At 35.0% G+C, this 21353-nt stretch overlaps 1 protein-coding gene across 10 annotated transcripts in view; it reads right to left on the bottom strand.

Moving 5' to 3' along the window:
• Sh (Shaker) overlaps window positions 1-21353 on the bottom strand; it is a 243394-nt gene that overhangs the window by 194869 nt on the left and 27172 nt on the right. For 2 of the 10 annotated variants that reach the window (XM_053768568.2, XM_053768569.2), the window contains exon 1: window positions 220-879. The exons of 3 other annotated variants lie outside the window; for them this stretch is intronic. In XM_053768568.2, the coding sequence (XP_053624543.1) occupies window positions 220-695 (476 nt within the window). In that variant the 5' untranslated portion in view covers window positions 696-879. Of the gene's footprint in view, window positions 1-219; window positions 895-21353 lie in introns of those variants that run through there. 5 more of the 10 variants (XM_053768570.2, XM_053768582.1, XM_064437021.1 and 2 more) reach the window with 5 other exon arrangements.

The following is a 21353-nucleotide window of genomic DNA, read 5'->3' as shown; positions in this document are numbered from 1 at the left end:
AATAATCGACGAAATATAAAATCCATAAAAAATTACTCGACTTGTGACAATGTGATGTTTAATGAAAATCCTCATCTCCTTCGCTAAAATGTAAAGGGAAAATATAAGAGCTAAACTAGTAACAACCAGATTTGTGAGAAACCTAGTTCGAACCGGTCTGAGCCCCAGGCCGCTGGTCTCGAGCACTACTCTGCGTCCTGCCAGAGTAAAATGACTTACTTTTTTCTGGGTCTCCTCCTGGGTCGTCTTCTTTCTCCCTCCAACTCATTCTCGAGCCCGCGACGCCGCGGGCCCGCTCCCCCTCCCCGTCGCTTCTCCACTTTTTCTTCTGGTCTATCTCTCTCATCAACTATGGCCACTCTCGGACCGCAGTCATCTTCCTCAACGTGTCTAGGGGTCTGCGGAGCGCCGATCCGGACATTTTGACGCCACCACAGCACCCACGAACTAATGTTATCGCGAATTTTGAGTAACTCCTCGACATCAATAGGAAATTCGGACGGCAATCTGACGTCCGGCAGATCTGAGAGAGGAATTGCGTTAATTCTCCGTCCATCGTAGCCCAATTTACAGACTATTGGCAGAAGCGCTGGCAGTGATAATGTAATATACAATAGCCATGGGAGTGCATGAAGCACCCTATGCCTTTTGATGGTACGTATTCTGCGCCTAGTTCTATGGTGGCGCCTTATCATAATATGTTAATTTAAATCTAATCATTCAGTCTTTTGTATTACTTTGGCACTTCCACAAGCATAAGCACTAACTAATCTAGCTTAAACCGAAAACTTGGCTAAAAATATTGGCAGGACATTTTGGCAGTGCGATGAAAGGTAAAGTTTAAGTTTTCGAATATTTGTGCTCTGTGATAGTCTTTGGGGCAGTCTTGTGGTATATAACATATGCCGCGAGCATGTTGGTTGGGTGCGCGCGAGATGGTGTGCGGTGAGAGCGGGTGCTGCACTCAACAGTTGTAAAGAGCGTTACGTAACTTTTAGCGTACCGGGTTCGCGGGCGGGTGGCCGCGGGTACAGTCAGCGCGCGAATGTTGCCCGCTGAGTCGTGGAGGCCTCGCCAGAATCACCGCCACTCGCCTCCCCGTCGCCCCTACCCCCTACCTCCCTGAGCCGCCTACCGGGCGGTACCTGTGGCGAGGACGCTTCAACGCTATTATCCTTATAACTTTTTGACAATCCGTGTGTCACATTTGGCTGTCCGTGTGTCACATTTGGCTAACCGTGTGTCACATTTGACTTTCCGTGTGTTCCGATTTGGACATTCGATATCATGCTGATTTTATAGCATCACGGAAAAATCTAAATTTAAAATTATGTTAGCACGCGTATACTTTAACACTTACTTTAACATGTAGTGTTAAAATAAATCTTTAAATTTTATTTACAAATTTCAAAGCAATTGTCGGATCATTTTAAAAAGTTAAAAAAAAAATAATTACAGCAAAGTAGTAAAAAGTTTTAAATGTCTTAAATTTGTGTTTACTATCGTTGTGCACATTAAGTATATGTGAAAGTCGGTGTATGATAACATAAAAAATGTATAAAACATTTTATGATGCAGATCTATACATGCGTCAAAAAGTATAACTTTTGAGCTGCTGGCTTCGAAAATACAAAAATTCGAATCCGTGTTTTGTTTTTTAGATATAATTATTAATTTCCTTTTGCTTAATCTCGTAGCTGAGAATGACTGATGACGCGACTTAGCGGCTACGAACAGTCGTAGCAATCAACCGTAGCGTCCGCAGCTCGTAGTAATGCTACGAAATACCGTAGACGTGCAGAATATCAACTACGGAACGAATCACGGACGTAGCCAGGTTTTAGTATTAGGTGGGGTTCTAGAAAAAATCATAAAATAACCCTTGTATTCATAAGATAAGGAATTGGGGAGTCCTTTTTTAGCAGTGGGACAGTAAAGGATAAGTAAATAAAAATACGTTTTGTTATATAAGGGGTGTAAATAAGCCGCCGGGTACGGCGGCGGGCGGAGTGAGCGAATCAAGCCATATATTTTGATGTAGGAAATAGTATGAATAAGATATGCCATACGCCTGTCTTTATTTTAATTTTATGAATGTCTAAAAATATATCTTAACTTTTTTGGGGGTTGACACCCACAACCCACCCCCTGGCTAGGAAGGGGAAGAAGAAAACATATTGTAAACTAACTCCGCGTCGTTGCTTCGCTTACGTAAGAATATAGGGATAAAAAGTACCCATGTATTTCTAGCTTCAATTCTACCCGCGTACTAATCTGATTCTGTCTCTTCTAACCGGACTGCACAGTTCAACGGCTCATCTATTTGCCAAACCGATTTTTATGAAATTTAGTATGCGTGTAGTTAATGACTCTTGATCAAAAATAGGCTACATATTTTTCAAAAATTAACCCCCAAATGACGGGCGTAAATGACGTTATAATGAGGGGGTAAAAGTTTGTTTGAAAATCGTGCCAATAGTTAAGAAAAATCTATGTAGTTATCAATCTTAGTCAGTAACAATATAAATGTACAGATTTTGCTAATTTTGCATGAGTTGTTTATAATTATGTCATGTTAAAACTTATCTCATTAAGTAAATATCTATCTACTTGTTGAGAAATAAATATTGTTAAATACATAATTTTCATCCATTTTTTTTTACTTTTTACTTTATAATGTTATTTTCATATCTACACTTCTGAACGCCGACCACAAATGCGTACTACTTTTTGTTATTTGTAAAAGTATCTAAAAAGACTATTGCGTGACGAAAGGGTCATTTATTACTCGTATTGGAACTCAGAGATTAGGGCAAGAATTTGCTATGGTAATGGCCTACCAAATCATTGTACACTCATCAACGTAAGTATTCAAATTAAATAAAAAAATAAAATATCATCTACTCAACGTTAACGTGCACAGGGAAACTCAAAGTAGTAGATTAAAATTGACGTCAGAGTTGATTTGCGCTTTCCCCTTTTGGTTTTATAAGGGATTCGTTGAATAATGAGCATAAAATGACGCCACATAACGTACTCAATCAAATATCATCTCAATAAACATTTTAAAGGGAACTAAAAAATATAAATTCGCTTCTATTTCCCAGCCAACTGTTCAAGTAACTGTAACAATACGGACATACTACATAAATAGTACAAAAAATGTCATTTGATTTTCATGCAATGGTAGTCAAGCACATTCAATTATAGTGAATGCAGTCAGTGGAATCAGAATTGAAAATATAAAGAAATATCGCAACTGTTCAATAGAAATCATACAATAGGAATGCTGGCAGAGAACTTGAAGTGAGCATCAGTTTGTTAGAATGTGACTTGTTACTCTGAAGTCTTGTTTTTAACCCTCGACGACGGCAGTAGGGGAGTTAGGAATATAACGCATCAGTGTATGTATGCCTGTCCTCGTATCATATGCCAAACAATTGAAAAGGTTTTGATCTTGTTTTTTATTATTATTTAAAAAAGAATTTAATTGGGAGTGTCTGGAAACTGCAGCTCTTTTTCAGCAAATAAAACGATACCTATCAGATACGATACGATACCAATAACCTAAGATTCGGTGGTTTTTTTAAATATATAATTTAGTTTTTATGTCAACATGGTTTATACATACAGACAGACACACGCGGTAGAGGACTTTGTTTTAAAATGTGTAAGCAATACGTGAGAAACAAATACATTCATATGGTTATATTTATATATAATTCAGGTCTTATCTGAAAATCAGTGTTCGCCCCTCTAAGTGGATATGTGTACTGAGATGAGCCTTTTTGTATTGCTCCACACAGAACACTTGCGTTTCAATTATGTTTATGAATACTGTGTTTTATTTGTGTTTTTACTCTGATTGTGTATTGTGTTGTTGTTTTACAAATAAATGTTTTATCTATCTGTCTATCTATATGCCTCTGTCGCCTGGTCGTGGAGGATGGAGCTAATTTTCAAGGATGGTATGCGTGATAACAGTCTGTCGATGTGGATCGTGCAAAGTACAGAACAACAACTTATTACATAGTTTCGTAATATAAATATTTATTTACACTTTTTATGTACCTACATAAATTAATAAAATAAAAACAATATTTTGAGCTCTCATATTTATAGCTGCGGATGAAACAAGATGATAAAGGAGAACGTAGACAATTTTCGGTGGCATTTTATTTTTGTGCTATTCATTTTAACTTACGTTTTGCATTTTCTCTTCTCAACATCGAATCAAGCTGAATATCTACCCCTACAAGTCGCACTCCACTGAAATCAGGATTTCTATGGCACCGATAAATAACGTCATTAATATCACGTTACCTCAATGGTATAATAATAACCATTCTCTTGGAAATCTGTATAAAGAGGCAGATCAAATTGTAAAAAGAATAAATTCTCTCAATCAAGAAGAAGACTTGATCGAATGGCGCAATGTGATTAGTTCGCTGTGTCTCATTTCGAATCGATTCGACGGTGAGAAGAGAAATGCTAACCCGTGCGAAGTGAAGACGAAAGAGTAAGATAGCTCTGGGCTACGACGCTCAACGGCTGAGAAGGAAACGGGAAAACACTCTGAGAGAGAGAGAGACAGTCATGTGACGTCTATAAAGTCATATACGTCGTATGAAAAGGCCTCTCACAACAACTGAACAGTTGACAATTTGTCTAATTGCGATGCTTCGCAATCTGTGGAGAGTTCTTCTTTAATTACTGCCCATTGGCCTATACAGGGGTCCTGAGTTCAAGGGCTAATGACAGGGCGGCCGCTGTGGCCAAATTAGCTTTGTGTATTAAGCCAACCGGGAAGACGTGCCTGTTAAATCATGTGCGAAAAAGTCACTTTCGTTTAATTATCTATACTATTTATATTATTATTAGAGGTAAGCGTTTGTGAGTTTGTATGTTTGAAACTACACATTCAACTTCACCATTAGAAAGGTACATTATCCAAGATTGTTATAGGCCATGTTTTATCTTAAAATTCCCACGGGAGCGAAGCCTCGGGCAACATCTAGGAGATTTATATGTACGTCGGTTCGTCAGCTGATAGAAAACTCTAGTACCTATAAGTGAAAATAGAGATACAAAAATAAGTCCTTCATATTTGTGCATTTTACTATTAAAATTTTTAAACTATGTTATATAAAAATCTCAAAGCTAACACCTACGGAGAAATGACGTTTTATAAGAAGAAATGCCAAAAAAATTGTTCTCGTCTTGTATTATTTGAACTATCGTTTATTTGCTCATTTGAAACTGACATAAAACTAGGCGAGGTATCCTTACATATTATAAAACGTCCAATTCCAAATCCACAGCCGTGTCTGTCTGTCTTTTTCATGCGGTTTTCACTAATAGATAGTATGATTCCAAAAGAAGGTTTAGAAGTATAATTTATTATGATTTTACACGTGCGAAGCCGGGATTGGCCGCTAGTAACTGTATAGAAATAATAATTTAGTTTTATAAATTTATTATTACTACCTTATTGGCACTAAATACGCCCATACAAGTAAACGTGTTCTTCGTGTTTCGTTACATTCACATCTATGTACTGGATATGCATAAATATTATGTGATAAATATAACGTGTCTCTATTGTGGATGTATTTCAAGTAAGAGCTAATAGACTTACATTATCGTTGGTTAAAATTAAAATTAATTTTGATAGCTAACTATGTTGCAGACTGTACCATTTCGTGTTGCCCACCGACGCTTAATTTTGACACCTTGAATTAACGACATAAAACCTATAATTAAGGATGTCATATGATTTAGCATTCCATAACTTATTTACAAAGGGAAATATTGTTTTGTTGTTTGACAAGTTTCATTAAACCATTGTTGTAGAATACAAGATTTCTACAATATTATGAGTACATAATATTATATAAAATTATCAGTTTGTTTATGCAGAAGTACTGAAGCCAAAATGCCAGTTTGTATGATTAAGTATTTTTGAGATTGTGATTAGATATTGGGATTTTGTTATTCAAATTTTACGTGAAAACCCTGAGGTGGCGGTCTAATTCCTAAATCTTAATAAATGATGATAATAATAAATAATGCAGCATTTAGTTACATGAGTAGGTATGATACAGAAGCCACTGTGAAACTTACACAAGGGTAGGCTAGGGTTGCCAGGTCGCCAGGTCGCCTGACGGATTATGCCACATATGGTTGCCAGGTCGCCAAAATTAATAGCCTGACTTTGACTCCAAAAATCGTTCTACTTCAACTCTAAAGCAAAAATAATAATAACTTTCTAATAATAATAAAATTGTTCCACTTTAACTTTAAAATAATTCAAAGGGCATATATAGTGAGCTACACAAAATATTCTACGATACCAGGCAGCTATTTGGCCAGACATTTTGACTAAGAAAGCCGGACACTACATTATTGAGGAATTTGTGTCAATATTAATACGACTAAAATATATTATATATAAATACCAAGATTATTTGATTATGTACCATAAATCCTCTAAAATATTAATTAAAACAAATTAAATTAAATAAAATGACATCAGTCTAAGTAATTTATTATTAATATTACTAGATGGCGGTAAATAGTCGTAAAAGTTATGTTAGATGCATTTAGGCGACTTGAATAAAATCTGACACCAGTGTTAGCTTATAACACACTCGATATGACGATTATTAATATTAGTTAAAATTAAATTCTAGCTCAGCGCTAGCTCGTTGGTGATCTCAACACTCGACGTGAAGTAACTATGGTTCAAGTTAAAAAGCCTAACAAAAGCCAGGACACCGGCCGGACACGTAATCAAAAAGCCTAGCTATGTCCGGATTTATCCGGCCTAACAACTCTAGTAGTGTTGATGGATAGCCGAATTTAATGTGTGGCGAATTCGAATCGAAACACGAAACCATAACCTGGATTAGGTTGCCGGCGCGGATAGAACCGAACATGTAAAACAAGACAACAATGTCCCTAGGCCACTTCAATCGGCTCGATGCTCATTTGTCTTGATCATATTCATATCTACTATATCCCTATTTCTCTCTGTATCTCTCTTTGTCACGCCTTGAATGTAATGAGATCTCTCCAAGGAATTAGTAAGTACTCCGTACAAGAAGTACTTATTAAATACATCTCTCTTGATTGATCTCTCTGACAACAATAAAAGCTTCGGACTGGACTGGATGTAAGATAAGAGATATTTAAGAAAAAAAATATATGAGCGTACTATTTTAGGGTCAATCGTTTAATACAAACTCGCAGATTCATCAATGTGATTATTGGTCATTGATTTTATTTATATGACACAAAAAGTAACACACACAATTTCAACAATCTATAATAAGGTAATTACATTTGTTTAGATGCCACCATAAAATACATGTTTTTATTTGTATCGCGCTAGGAAAGTTAGGACATATCTTCAGCCAAGGCTGCTGCGAATATATGTAGTGAATAATAAATGTGTCCATTCTTGTCAAGTCTAAGTCTATGTTGTTTATGGAATTAGTAGGTACTCCGTACAAAGAAGTATTTACTAAATCCATGATCTTGTTTGCACCGCGTGAAGTTTACAAAACCACATGAAGCTAACCCATGGAATTAGTAGGTATTCCGTTGAAGTGCTTACTAAATCTAACTAACCACATTTGTGGTCATTTCGACATTTGCCATTTGATCAATCCATTATGTTTTAGCAATTAATTAGTTTCAATACTAATAAATTATTAATTAAGCATAGTTTCAAATTACGTTAAATCAATTAATTACATATCTTAAATGACAAATAAGCCATTAAGATTTAATTTCCCAGAATACAATATTATAATATGCTATATATTATAATATGCTATATATTATAATATTGATTCATTATAATATGAGAACTTCGTAGTCACATTCTTCACGACCTAGGGTGGTTATTACGTGGAATAAAACACTCATAACGACTTTCTTGGCACTATTTGGCATTACCTTCTCCATTTCACACACAAGTTGATAATCAACCAGAGTGCAGGTTTCCTCACGATGTTTTGCTTCACCGGAAGCAAGTGGTGGTCGATGAAAACTACTATACACGAGTCAGATTGGTAAATAAACTCAAATGACACGAGTAGGGTTCGAACCTGTTCCGGATCACAGGCGGGCTTCATAACCATTACACCACCATCGCTTCAAGCACAGTTTGCAATAAAAGACCAAAACATTTAATATTTAGTTCGTCTACTCGTACAACTACTCCACTGCACACTTGAAAGAATAAAGAACTTAGTTCTAAAATTATACATAACATTATCTCGTTAAGTCTACAAGGGAAATGATTCCTTGTTATTTCTTTCACTATAAAACGCTAGAATATTTTTTCCTATAAACCCTTGCTTCTTCAATAATGTCAGAATAGGAGAACGCAATATAATTTTCCAGGACCGGGAAAATGTTATTTAATAAGTTGTGGAAAATTCAAGTCATAACGATATAATTTAATCTGTTTGACCGTTCGTATTACAAGATAGGGCAGTGAGTGCATTTATAGTTCTGAAAAGGACCAAATAGATATTTGGGGACAAATACAGGTTGAAATTGCTAACAGTTTATCTTGTGTTAGTCACTTTGTCCTTACCTTTAATATTAACATAGTTGATCAGTATTATAGTTAGACGCACACGACAGTTTGTTTGTTACATCACAAAGCTTGATAAGTATCTACGTACTTGACCAAATTTCTTAATATTTCATATACATAAAATTAAAGTATGCAGAAGGATATAGGTTTGCAGCTTTGTTACTATTATTTTCAGATTGATTTATGCGGTGGTAATCACACTGCAATAGAAAGACATTTGTGAAAAAGGAACCAGCCTTCGTCCAACAGTGGGTTACTAATAGCTTATTAAAAAATCTATATTTTCCTAGACTTCATAAATCTACAATAGAAAAAATACCAATTTACATCGCCATATTGTTATGGACAGATAGACAAGAACAAGAGAGGACAGAAAGAGAAGAAAATTCAAACAACGATAAGAAAAATAAAATTATCTGGACGGACATTTTCTTCGTGTGGAGATTATAAAGAAAGTTTTACGTCAAGCCGTCTGGAAATCGATGGCAAGCTTCGCCTCCTATCCCCAGATGTTAACGTGTGACCTTGGCTAGGTACTTGACACATAAGTACTGCGTACCCTGTGTGGCCACGAGAAACGCGGCTGCCTCGTAGTATAGAAGGCGTTAACCGAGATACAGGCTGACGCCTAGTTCTATGGCGCGTCAGTGAGGGGTGGATTTTTATATACTGTACCCGGCGGTGCATTTTTATAATGTACTGTACATACTTATCAACCTAATTTGTTTGACAATTTCTATGTCAATAAATCCTTTTTTTTTTATTTGATTTTTAAAAGATTTTACTTCAGCCTATGTCCATAATGGGTAAGTATACAATACTATGTTAGAATAACAAATTATTTATTTATTTAAGAGCCTTATTGTTATAATTTTAGAGGTATTTTGCCGCGAGTAGGACTGCGAGCAACAGTTATCGTACTTTTAAAATTCTATTCCTTTGCAATAAATTTTTAAGCAGCTAGATAGGTCGACGATGTAAAGGAAATTGCTGGCAACAACTGGATAAGGATAGCCCAGGACAGAGACGGTTGGCGTAGACTGAAGGAGGCGTATGCCCAGCAGTGGGTCACGGGGGGTTGCATATGATGACGATGAAATTTTTATGTATTTCAGATAAAACTAAACAGACATACAATTATTTGTGTTCCTTTGATTACAAATATGAATGAGCACATTTTCTTTTATCTTGTCGAGTGTAATCAAGTTCGGAGTAATATTTATGTTTCCTATCTCTATTGTATTCTAATGGGGCTAATCATATACAGGGTGCGGTGTGTTGCATCAGTCAACTTTGACGTTTACTTAAATTACTTAAACGACCTGCATAAGAAAACGCAAACCACGCCATTTTAAACGATAAAAATTTAACGCATTTCGAATTTTAAATTTCGAAGATCTTCGAAAATGCAATCACAATTTTATGGAGTCTATTGTCCGCTGCATGAAAATAGAATTTTGTATAAGAAATTTTCTAAACGGACTAATTTTGTGTCCACACAATTGTAGGTAGAGAACAAATGAGGGACATTCGCCTGTCCCTGGCCTAATGATAACGAGATAATATGGTAAATAATTCTTAACCTCGTTCTAAATAACCTTGAACAAGTTTTTGTCTTCTTTAAGTTTTATATTTATTGAGAAGTAAAAATGTTGTCGTACAAGGCGATTAAGGGACCCACAGCCTGAGCAGCTGATAGACAACAATAACATTCCCAAGGAGGGTTAACATCAGGCAGATGGCTGGTTGCAGTCAGTTTTTTATTTCTATATTCGTTTATGTCGTGATAATATTTTGTGCAAAAAAGTTGTACCCAACAAACTCGAACCAATGCATTGTTACCGAGACATTAATAGAATATTCGAGACATTAATTCTACGCACCACAGTAATTGCCGGCTGCTATTGTCGCACAGTCACGTCAAGCACCGGATACAACCACAATTATATCAGAACAGTTAACTATTTAGCCATTAATACAATACCCGTTTAGGTTTCAGGCGATGTGGTTCTCTCTCATCTGGCCGCTTTCCATCATCTTTTAACGCGATCCACTTTACGACCTTTTAAACTGCAGCCCTACCATCAACTTTTACAGAACGATTTCAAAGCAATTCAGTTCAATTTAGGCACCTAAAATGAATCGCATTCATACTAAAAATTAGGTCGTAAAGTGGATCGCGTGAAGAGATGATGGTATGCCCCCAAGGGCTTACCATCATCTGCTGTTTAGGTCGTAAACTGCATCGCAAACTTATACTAATTTTCAGTATGAATGCGATTCATTTTAGGTTCCTAAATTGAACTGCGCTGAATTTGAATCGTTCCGTAAAAGTTGATGGTAGGCCTGCTGAGTTTATTATTATTTCAAAGCCCAGAGCCCGCTCTCTAACTTTTCCGTCTCTATTTTGCACGGTTCTCGGCATTCCTTGTCCTCTTCTTCTGTGATGTATCAAGAACAATATTTGTTGAGCGACGAATACGCCCTTCTGTCTCTATTGATAATGCATTGAACGGCGCCATATTTTTCTTTCATAAAACTAAATTTAAATTACACTTTTACTATACTTGTGTGTTAATAATTGTATTAAACAATAAAAGTGTAGTGGTCACCCATCATTATTTAGTCCAGAAGGACTGGACAATCCATCTTATTATCGATTCGAAATAGCTAACTAATTATATTAATTTAGACGAGTATATAGCCACAGAACTGCGCGCGGGGCACCTTTCTAAGTCTATACAGAAATTAATTAATAACAACACCAATTGTTGTATTGTTGTGACACCGATAAAGTTCAGGCGATGATGCCATAGGACATTATGATATTAAATGATAAATATCTCACAATTTATTGATTTATCAGTATTATATACTAATAAATCAATAAATTGTGTGTAATAACCATTTCTAAAATAATGAGATGAAAATTTTCCGAACTCGAACCAATTAATTTTATAATATAATTTGAATATTTTCAAAATTGTTATATAAGCATGTGCGACGTGTAAAATAAATCATTTAAAAATAATAACCAATATGGTATAAAGACTATAATTATAATAACCATATACCTAATATGGAATAAAGAAAAGAATCCAAAGTATAACACAGAAGATTTTTTTTTTAGATATTTGAGATTGATGGGCCATGACCCACCACCACGCGCCGCTACGGATTGTTAGGTTTTAACGACTGCAAATAAAACCAGTACTCAAAATATATTTTTCATCACCCATGCATCGAATGAACGACCATTGTGACCGTAACTTAACCGCCACTATCGCAGAACATTAAATACAAAATATAGTTAAATTAAATTACAAATCAAATTGAATGACCTCAATTAAGATAAAATATGTACACACTTCAATACAAGCGCCACCGCCGGGAATAGACTTCTCGGTGAATAGATTGTTGCTTTGTCATAGATAATTCAAAGAATCACAGAGAGCCACTTCAAGTTCTCGAGCGTAGACAAAATTAGTAAGAAACAAGCTGTGATGTTTATTTACGTTACGTGTACATAAGCGTATATATGTGAGCGAAAAACGAAATTATTCGCGTACTTTTGTACATATCTATCTGAAAGTCTAACATTTTAATATATGTATAAGACCTAAATTTGTTAATTGACGTCTTTGGAGAAAAGGCCGCGGTAAAGTTTGTTACGCCGGTTCTTCTCACCTGTGCTTTGGAAGTCGGCAGTAGATTTTAATAGTAATTTGTAGTAGTTTGTAGCTTTGGTAAATATTATTTAAATTAGAATACGACGTGCAAAAGTGTCTGTGAAGGCCTAATTTCTGAATAAATGATTTGATTTTGATTTGATTTAGTTTAAGTAATGTTTTTGACGTCAATAAGTGATGTATCATCGTCATCATCCTATTTTAAATAAAAAAAATTTGAATTTGAATTCTGGTCCCATTGCTTTGTTAATTAATGGTAGTTTATACTCCGTTGGTTTACATAGGTTGTGAGGCGATATATTTATACACTTCAAACAATTTACGATGTCGAGCGATTTCGGATGACGAGTAACAGGGACGGGTATTAATTAGGTGGTGGTTCTCAGAGTGTTTTAACAGCTGCCAAAACGCACAGAGAACTTCCTTATGACGTGTGTATCTCATATGTCTAATTAATTTAAAAATCGAATTCTCATAACAGACCTCGCACACCCCTACTGCATCTAACCATAGCTTTCTATAAGTTGTGACCGGGAAATGCTGTGTCTGAATATTGGATGTGTTATTTGAATGGAACCCGAAACTTGCATGCACCAAATAAGGTATACATTACACAAACATAAACTAAGTTTCCATTGTACTAGACCACATACAATTATTACACTTGGTGTTGTGTCTCCGGGTTTGCAAAACGCGTTATGGGGTTGCCATGCATAGAGTTATTATATTACCATATCAATACATAAATAACACAGTAAAAAAGTTATTAAGTCAAAAAAATATTAATTTAGGGCAATGAAGTAACAGACATTTTTTTGTTCAATTTTAAGTTTATTTTAAGTTTAAGTTTGATTTGACTTCAATGCAAAATAATAAAAAAAACATTGTGTTAAATAATAGAATTTAATATTTTAAATTTCTACTTACTACTTAGTAGACAGATATAATAATATCTGTCTACTAAGTAGTAAACATCCTCACTTTCGTATTTATAATTCACTCGAGTCATGGAGTCCAAGCGAATGAAGTCGCGGGCATTATCAAAGTTTATCATTTCTACTTAAGAGGAAATTTAAATAAGTACAGTAAAAATCCTGATATTTTCTCAGATTTGTGAAATCCGGAATACTGTGAATTTTTAAAATGCGGAGATCTCAGGACAAATTGTGAGATTTGTGCAGTCCTATTCACGCGTCCCTTATTAGGGCACCACATCGAATTTGCCAACCGATTGGTCCTCTTTCCATTTAGAAGTTAATGTGTAAAAGTTATTTACATGTACGTCCCTCGAATCCCCTTCATCAAAAACTCTACGCGAGATAAACTATATTGCTGGTCGCGGATACCCCAAAGTTACATTTATCAGTTATTTACCTGATTCCTAGGATCATGTAAATAACAGCGCTGCCCCAGCGGTCGAAACGCTCTGCGAATCATGCTCTAGCGTTAATTTTCCACGGGAACATTATAGTTTTTCCAGGATGAAATATTTATATCCTTCTCCGTACTTCTAAGATTTTGCCTGAGACTTTGCGCAAAGAATCTACCCAATGCACCTGTATCTTACCAATACGAATGTATAAAGGTATCTTATAACATGCAGTATGGTGCAAAATTTCACAATAAATGTCATCCCAGATTGAGGCTATTCTTAGCTGTCGTGTAGCTTAACATAACGACAGATAGCTCGCTAAGGCGGGTTATTCTCAAATTGGGCATGAAGAAAATGGACACACTCGTGTACAATGGTAACGTCGAAATATAAAAGTAGACAACAAGACAATATAACAAGTTGATAAAAGGTGTACATCAGATATAATAGCTTAGCTAGAAAATCTACGGCGAAAAGAGCATATAATGATAAAAAACATTGATTTGGTCCAAAAATTAAAACATCCTTGAAAAAACGACTCATTAAAACATATGTAATAATAACAATACTCCAAGTATTGCGTCATATGGCTGTGAGACGTGGACTTTGCTAAAGAAGGATCGAATGCGTTTAAAGCTTTTGAAATGTGGTGCTGGAGGCGCATGGAGAGAATTAATTGGACAGATAAGATAACAAATGAAGAAGTACTAGATAAGATCAAAGAAAGAAGAACGTTATTGAAAGCAATAGAGACAAAAAGGGGTAAGATGTTTGGCCACCTTATACGACACGACAACTTTATGAAATATCTAATTGAATAAAAAATCGTAGCAAGAAGAGGAAAAGGAAGAAAGATCGTGTCGTATAGGGAGGTGAAATAGATGGCTGAGGACAGAATAAGATGGAAAATGCTCCACCGACAAGAACAAAGTTCTTAAATTAATTGATTGATTGAACGAGAAGGTTGGAAAAGTGAGGGGAAATCTTACCCAGAAGACACGGTATATGGGACACATCACTGAAAGTTTAAACATGAAAACCAGATGTGCTAAGATTTCGCGTCACATATTGACTTACTCACTTAGATAAAATAACGAATTTTGTTTTTTTTGTACGCAAATAAAAGTAAAGTCACCATCACGTCTTTAGTGTGTCCAATTTTGTCATTCGCATACGCGCGTGTCCAAATCCCCGTGTCCACTTGCAGGATAACCCTCTGCAAGCTGTTGCTGACTTGTTGCGGATGTAAAATATACGACCATCTCTTCTGAGATTCTCTCATCTGAGTATTTTCCCGGTACCTTCCATCGCTAATAATCGTCGGAACCCAGAATCCCATTGAGCATGTCTGACTAAAGAATAGTCGCAGCAGTGTGAATGTTTTTTTTTAAATTCCTGAACGCGACCCTTCAATACCTGACTTAATTCTGTTTAAGTGGTGTTAAATTTTTATTTTTTTTACTCCTAATTTATAGTTAATATTATTAGTTGACATAATAGTTAGCATAGTTGACATTATAGTTAATAAAAGACTGTACCATTAGGAGGGTATACATCTAGATAAACGTGGTATTGGTTCTGTGGCTCTTGGTTCTACCTACTCTGTGAGACAAATACATAATACTGTATATGTATTTGTAAGTGTATATGTAAAACAATTTCTATACGTAACACAGACTTAGCTTGCACTACTTGCACATCGAATACTATTATCTGCAAACAGATTAATTATAAGACCAATCACAAATATTCAGCCATTGCGCCAGTTTAATACCAGATATTTCGGAGAATCCATTTACCTGATCCACTAACGAGATATCTGCTCGAAACTATTACACAATTATTATTGACCTAAATATATTACGGTACATCGTTTTGATTATCGAGTCACAATAGTAGTCCATATTGAGTGTTCAGCAGTGTAATAATTACAATTAACAATGATAGGTATTGATTAATATTCGCAGAATATCGAATCTCTTTGTAATTGAGTATAACTATATATAGTCATATCAATCACATTTTGGAAATGTAATTGAAAATGACTATAACTATTGGTACTATTGGACACAATATTGGAAATTCATAGAGACACGATTATGGCAAATATAATCGCACCTAAAGCTTTAAAATATTTCAATGTGCATTTTGAATTACGCAGCAAAATTCATTTGCAAAACATAGTGCCAATATCAAAGAAAAAAAAATATGTTAATATTTCACAAGGGGATATGAGAAGTGTAAGATCGTATAAGATATAACAAGATATAATAAAGGTGGGTGCATTTTACAAGATACAGTGAATTCAGTTTTCTACATAGGGGTACACAGGAGCTGAGAAAATATTTTATAAAATTCCAACCGTCTGAAAGGCATGCGATTTTTCACAGTTCACATTCACAACGTTCATTTTACAATATTATCCCCTAATCAGATTTACGAGATATAAAAAAACCTTCAAAAAATAGAAATCAAATCAGCTATGCTCCAGTCTGGGGCCTCCGAAAATAAACTTTATTAAATATGCAAGATCCTGACGGACCTAAATAATACTTCGACAATGATTCCAATTCAAATACATTGTTGGCTTGCTAATTTATATTGAAAGTGCTCATTTATATTGAAATCCGTCTATTTGTTATGTATGAATCTGAGCGTTGGGCGATGTCAATGACGGATGAAAGGAAATTTTATTGAGACGTATATATGGCGTCAAGAAAGGAAAAATACGTAATGGACATTTAAGGTAAATAACTTAAATGCTTTCTTCGAAAAAAAAATGCACGGAAGACGTCTAATTTCGAAAAAACAAATACGAAAAATTTCGAAACCATTAAAACAATGTGTGTGATAGTATTTTTTCTTAATTGTGTATGTTAATTTCAAGATATTTTTCTTCTTGAATCTTTCGTAGAAACCAAAAAGACATCACTTACGGAGTTTTTTTACGCGGTAATAAGCATGCAGATTTTTCCAAAATATCGACTATATTCAAATCTCTTCTACTCTAATTAACTTAATTCATCTTCGCCTCACACAAATCGAATGCGCGTCGCGTCGCGTGTCGTCTCCATTTCCGAAATTAGCATTGATATGCAACCCATATGCTCAACGGCTTTTGTTAATTAACTAGATGATGTGTCCGCACAAAGGACTCGTTAATCCATTTCCAATATACCATTTCATTTCGAATTAATTTGATACAACATATACGTTATTTAACCTAACAAAAAGTCCATTTTAATGCTGGCGAACACTATCGCAAAACTCAGTTTTCAAGTGAAATTTCAATTACTGCAAGAAATAACCGGTACTGTAAATACGTTAAAACTGATGCACTGTTTGTCGATAGCATACATCCGGCATAAAACTAACAGGGTACCGGTTACTACGCCCCTTTATTTATCTGCAATACACGAGCGGCCGTGTATTGAACGCCCTAAAAAAAGGACACACGCAAATATCAAATCTGTATGGCTATTATTGGGCTTACCTTCATCTCTTAACGCAATCCACTTCGCGACCTAAACTGATCTACATCGCAAATTCGTACTGTCGACTTAATTTTTAGTATGAATGCGATTTATTTTAGGTTCCTAAATTGAACTGGGTTGCATTTGAATCGTTCCGTAATATTTGATAATAGATGGTAGGTCTGCAGTTTTCTTTTAAATGTATGTTACATGTATGTATGTATACGCCAATGTTCCCAGCTGGAAAAGGTGAATAACATATATTGAGAGAGGACTATAAACAGTGGGATATAAATGGCTGCCTCTGATACTCTTTATTATGAGATATTTAAATTTGTATCCTATAGTGTCACTGTTTCCAGCGTATCGAAATAGCAATGCTGTAGACATGGAAGAAACAATTGTCTTTACGAAAATCTTTTTCTTTTATCGTATGACTAACCTTATTAAACCTCACAGATAAGAATTACTATTGTTACCCAAAAGGCAAAAGGTATGTGTGTCGGTACCGCATTTGCAACAGAATAGATAAATGTATTTTCATACTAGGCTGATGTTGTCAGATGCAATATGTCGCCATGAGTTGCAACGTTACCAACATTTAATATCCCGTGTTAAAGTGCCTCCCATCGAAATACGACATTAGGTAAACTAGGACTAGGACTAAAAGAGTCCAGATAGGTACTTAATAAAGATTCTGAGATGTAACGGCAATGTCCGTGCGATAAAAATCGATATATCTAAATGAAGTCTTATAGTATCTCAGCTTCAGAGAAGTAAAGTGAAAAATCTTGCCGTTTGTCCGCACTGGACAAATTCCATGAAAAAAATAATAATAATTAATTTCTCTTCTGTATCATCAACCTTGATTAATTCAGAAATCTTCAATGACAAACATCATACATAAAATAGAAAAGGCCGAGTTGTGTGAACGTTTTTTGAAAGACTTGACGAGTTGCAAATTCAAGTCTCACAATGCACAATATTATTTATATGTTACGTAACATTTTTTTCACCACTGAACTCTTTGAACTATAAATTTACTATTGAACTATTTGAACTAAATATCGAAGACTGACAAACTAGACACTAAAGTAGGTGAAAGTGAAAGTAGAATTATAGAAAGTCCTTGATGGACTTACATCGAACGAATCAGTTTGCAGTTCAAAGGTGGACCCGTTGACTATCACTTATACTCGTATTGTGCAAAATAAAAGGACAAAAAGAATACAAATGTGTCGCGATTGTTGTAAAGTTAGGAATTTATGAAACTTTGCAATTTGGTCAAGCGTTCTTGTCATTCATTTGCGTAATATAATTGACCGATTACTCACCGCGCGCCGTGTCTGTCGGCATTATATACATATATAAGTACAGACAGACAAGGCGGCGCGTCGTTTGTCATATTCCATACGTCGGCTATACACTAAGTATCGCCGAACTCAACTGACACCAACGTGAATGCAAGACTATTGCATAGTTTATATGAGAGCTTATATTGAAATACAATAACTCGAATCCAAAATTCTGCTAACTGTAATATATTGTTTAACAGGTATGTGTAATTTAATTCTATTCAATGCTTGTGTGATAGATAGCTATAACATACGTGTCAAATACGATAATGAAATGATTTAGCAAGTCTAGATTAGGTTGCTTCATGAGTCGCTCATCAAAAACGCTACGTGCATCTCACTAATTACAACACAATGCATATTACATTCACTGAAGCGCTCATCTTCTATCAAGAATACTCAATTTAATGCACATCGAAAACTTCAGCTTGAGTATTAATTACTTGTGCTTCATTAAAATAGCGCATGGTAATTTTGATAGTATGAGAGTGAGCCGGTAGGCGATACAATTATGCATCTTATGCCCATTTTCACCAGCGGTACCTAAATGTTAAGTGTCCCCTAAGACAGTTTTAAGAAACACTTAGCGGACATTTTGTTTTCACCAATGCATAAGTGTCACTTAACGTTTAAAATGGGCATTAGACACCTTTATATAGCAAGAATGTAATTAACTTAAACTTAATTAAAATGGATATAGGGAGCCGTGAGTGTAGGTAAAATAATAATAACAAATAAATACATTTATTTCAGAAGTCAAGGTTCCATACTTTGTTAGTAAAGTTTAACTTATAATATAGATAATATAGCTAGTAGTTTATCCTTCACAGAATTTGTATCTTATATGTTAAAGATAAAAAAGTGGAAAATCAGTTCAAAAACAAAGAATAAGTTTATATCCCTATACCTTTATTTTCGAAACGATTTTTGCTTGTTAACACAAGATGTATGGCCGATGAGCTTCGACATCAAAGCCTATCTCTCAGCTTAACCGGGAACTTGACCTATTAATGTCTCAGCTATGTTATAGTTGCAATTATATTTCTATTTTATTTGCAGATTTTAATGGAATGTGCGGTATTATGGAATTAAATAAACATAATTATAAAAGTAACTGAACTTTTTAAAAATTAAAGCTATTATTCTCTGCACTCCTAATTGTGCAAAATATTTATTTGTTAAAGCGAAACCCCTAAGTGTGGCTACACCTAGGTTTAGCCGGCTAGACCTAAGTGTGCTTTTCTTCGGTTAAACCTAGATTTAGCTTTAATCATACCGGCCTAACTGTAAGAGGCTTAAATGTAAAAATCATTCAATATGACTCTTAAGTTCTTATTAGAAACGGGACTCGAAATCAATTTACTCGTAACGAGAGATTGTTATTTTAAAATCTAGCTTCAACTTGCCTGTTCCACGTAGCGTGCTCAAGCCAACATTTCAAATTTTTTATAACAGCAAATATAGATTTTTACTTGCGTGCACGATGCTCCCTGTCTTGTTATAAAACTGCTTCTTGGTATTCGATACAATAATGCCGATGAAATGTTTAAAATCGTTGAACATCGTCGTCTTTGAAAATTCTTGATAAGGAGGAAATATTTTAGCTATTATTTTACGGTAATATTTTAGTATAAGACGATGTTATTGGCTTGGCTTTATCTTAGTAAGGCAATTTGTCTTTAAAAATTCTTGGAAAAGAGGATAAAATTTCAATTTTTCCAAATATGTTTATGAAAGGAGTTTAGTTAGTTCAGTTAGTCAATCAAAGAGGGTATTTATTATATTTTGTAAAAGCTGCTAACTCTCATCTATTTGTCCGCCGTTCATTGCACATTATATTTTCACTTCATATCACTTTGTGTTGAACGGAAAATATAACTTATTTTATATTAAATAGCCTCTTAAATTATATTTTATAGTGTGATAAATCAATTAACCGAAAATGTAATGATATATTTGCGTCACTTTAAAAACGATAAACGTTTAATAATTGCTGAGCTTATGTTTAATATGTAATGTTAAATGTAATTAAGATAGTTTTAATCCATACCAATATTACAAATTCAAAAGTCTGTCTGTGTCAAAATTCACGCGGGCGAAGCCGCGGTCAAAATCTAGTTTTAGATAAATATTATAATAATTTTTTTACACGCATAAGAATAATACAGTCAATAACGTTGTATTTTTGAGCTGAGCAGACAAAAAGAACTAGAATACTCGTACCAACAGCTCACCTTCATTAGTCGGAGAGGCACTGTTGAATAAGATATATTATAACAATGAAGCTCTACCTAGAAGGCGAGAGAGAGCTCTGTGTGATATGTAAATAGAAATTGCGTCTACGAAATCCCTCGCCTTTTGCACTCCAACGGTCGAAAATGCATGCGTCATATAACGTCTATCCGTATTCTGTTCAGAAATTTAATGTGAACATATTTGCTGCATGATGCACGGGAACGCAACACTTCTAAGAAATTCCATATGAAGCGAAGGAATATAAGGACATTTCCATTACTATGCATGCTATGCACCTCCGGTATTAAAATTCTTTAGAAAATATATTAAATTTGAAATTTATTGCTGGACCTAAATTCATACGAGTAATATTTTCTCGCAAAATCTAAGTTCTTATCTCTGAAAATCAAGACATTTCCCATTTCCAGTGGGGTTTTTGGAAAATCACCGTCTAAATGCAGTATGGATCTTGTGCAACCTTCTCATCCGAAGTCAACCGAGCGACGGGTCGATGCAGGAAATGTAAAGGGACGTGCGAAAGAACAGAAAAAAGAAAGTCCTGGATCAGGCACAAAGCAGCGTTCTAAGAAAATTTATTTTTTCGTTTTATCCAAAACT

This window comes from Plodia interpunctella, chromosome Z (genome assembly GCF_027563975.2).
Source record: "Plodia interpunctella isolate USDA-ARS_2022_Savannah chromosome Z, ilPloInte3.2, whole genome shotgun sequence".
In the NCBI taxonomy this organism is placed as follows: Eukaryota; Metazoa; Arthropoda; class Insecta; order Lepidoptera; family Pyralidae; genus Plodia; species Plodia interpunctella.
This window is presented reverse-complemented; position numbering and strand designations above follow the sequence as displayed.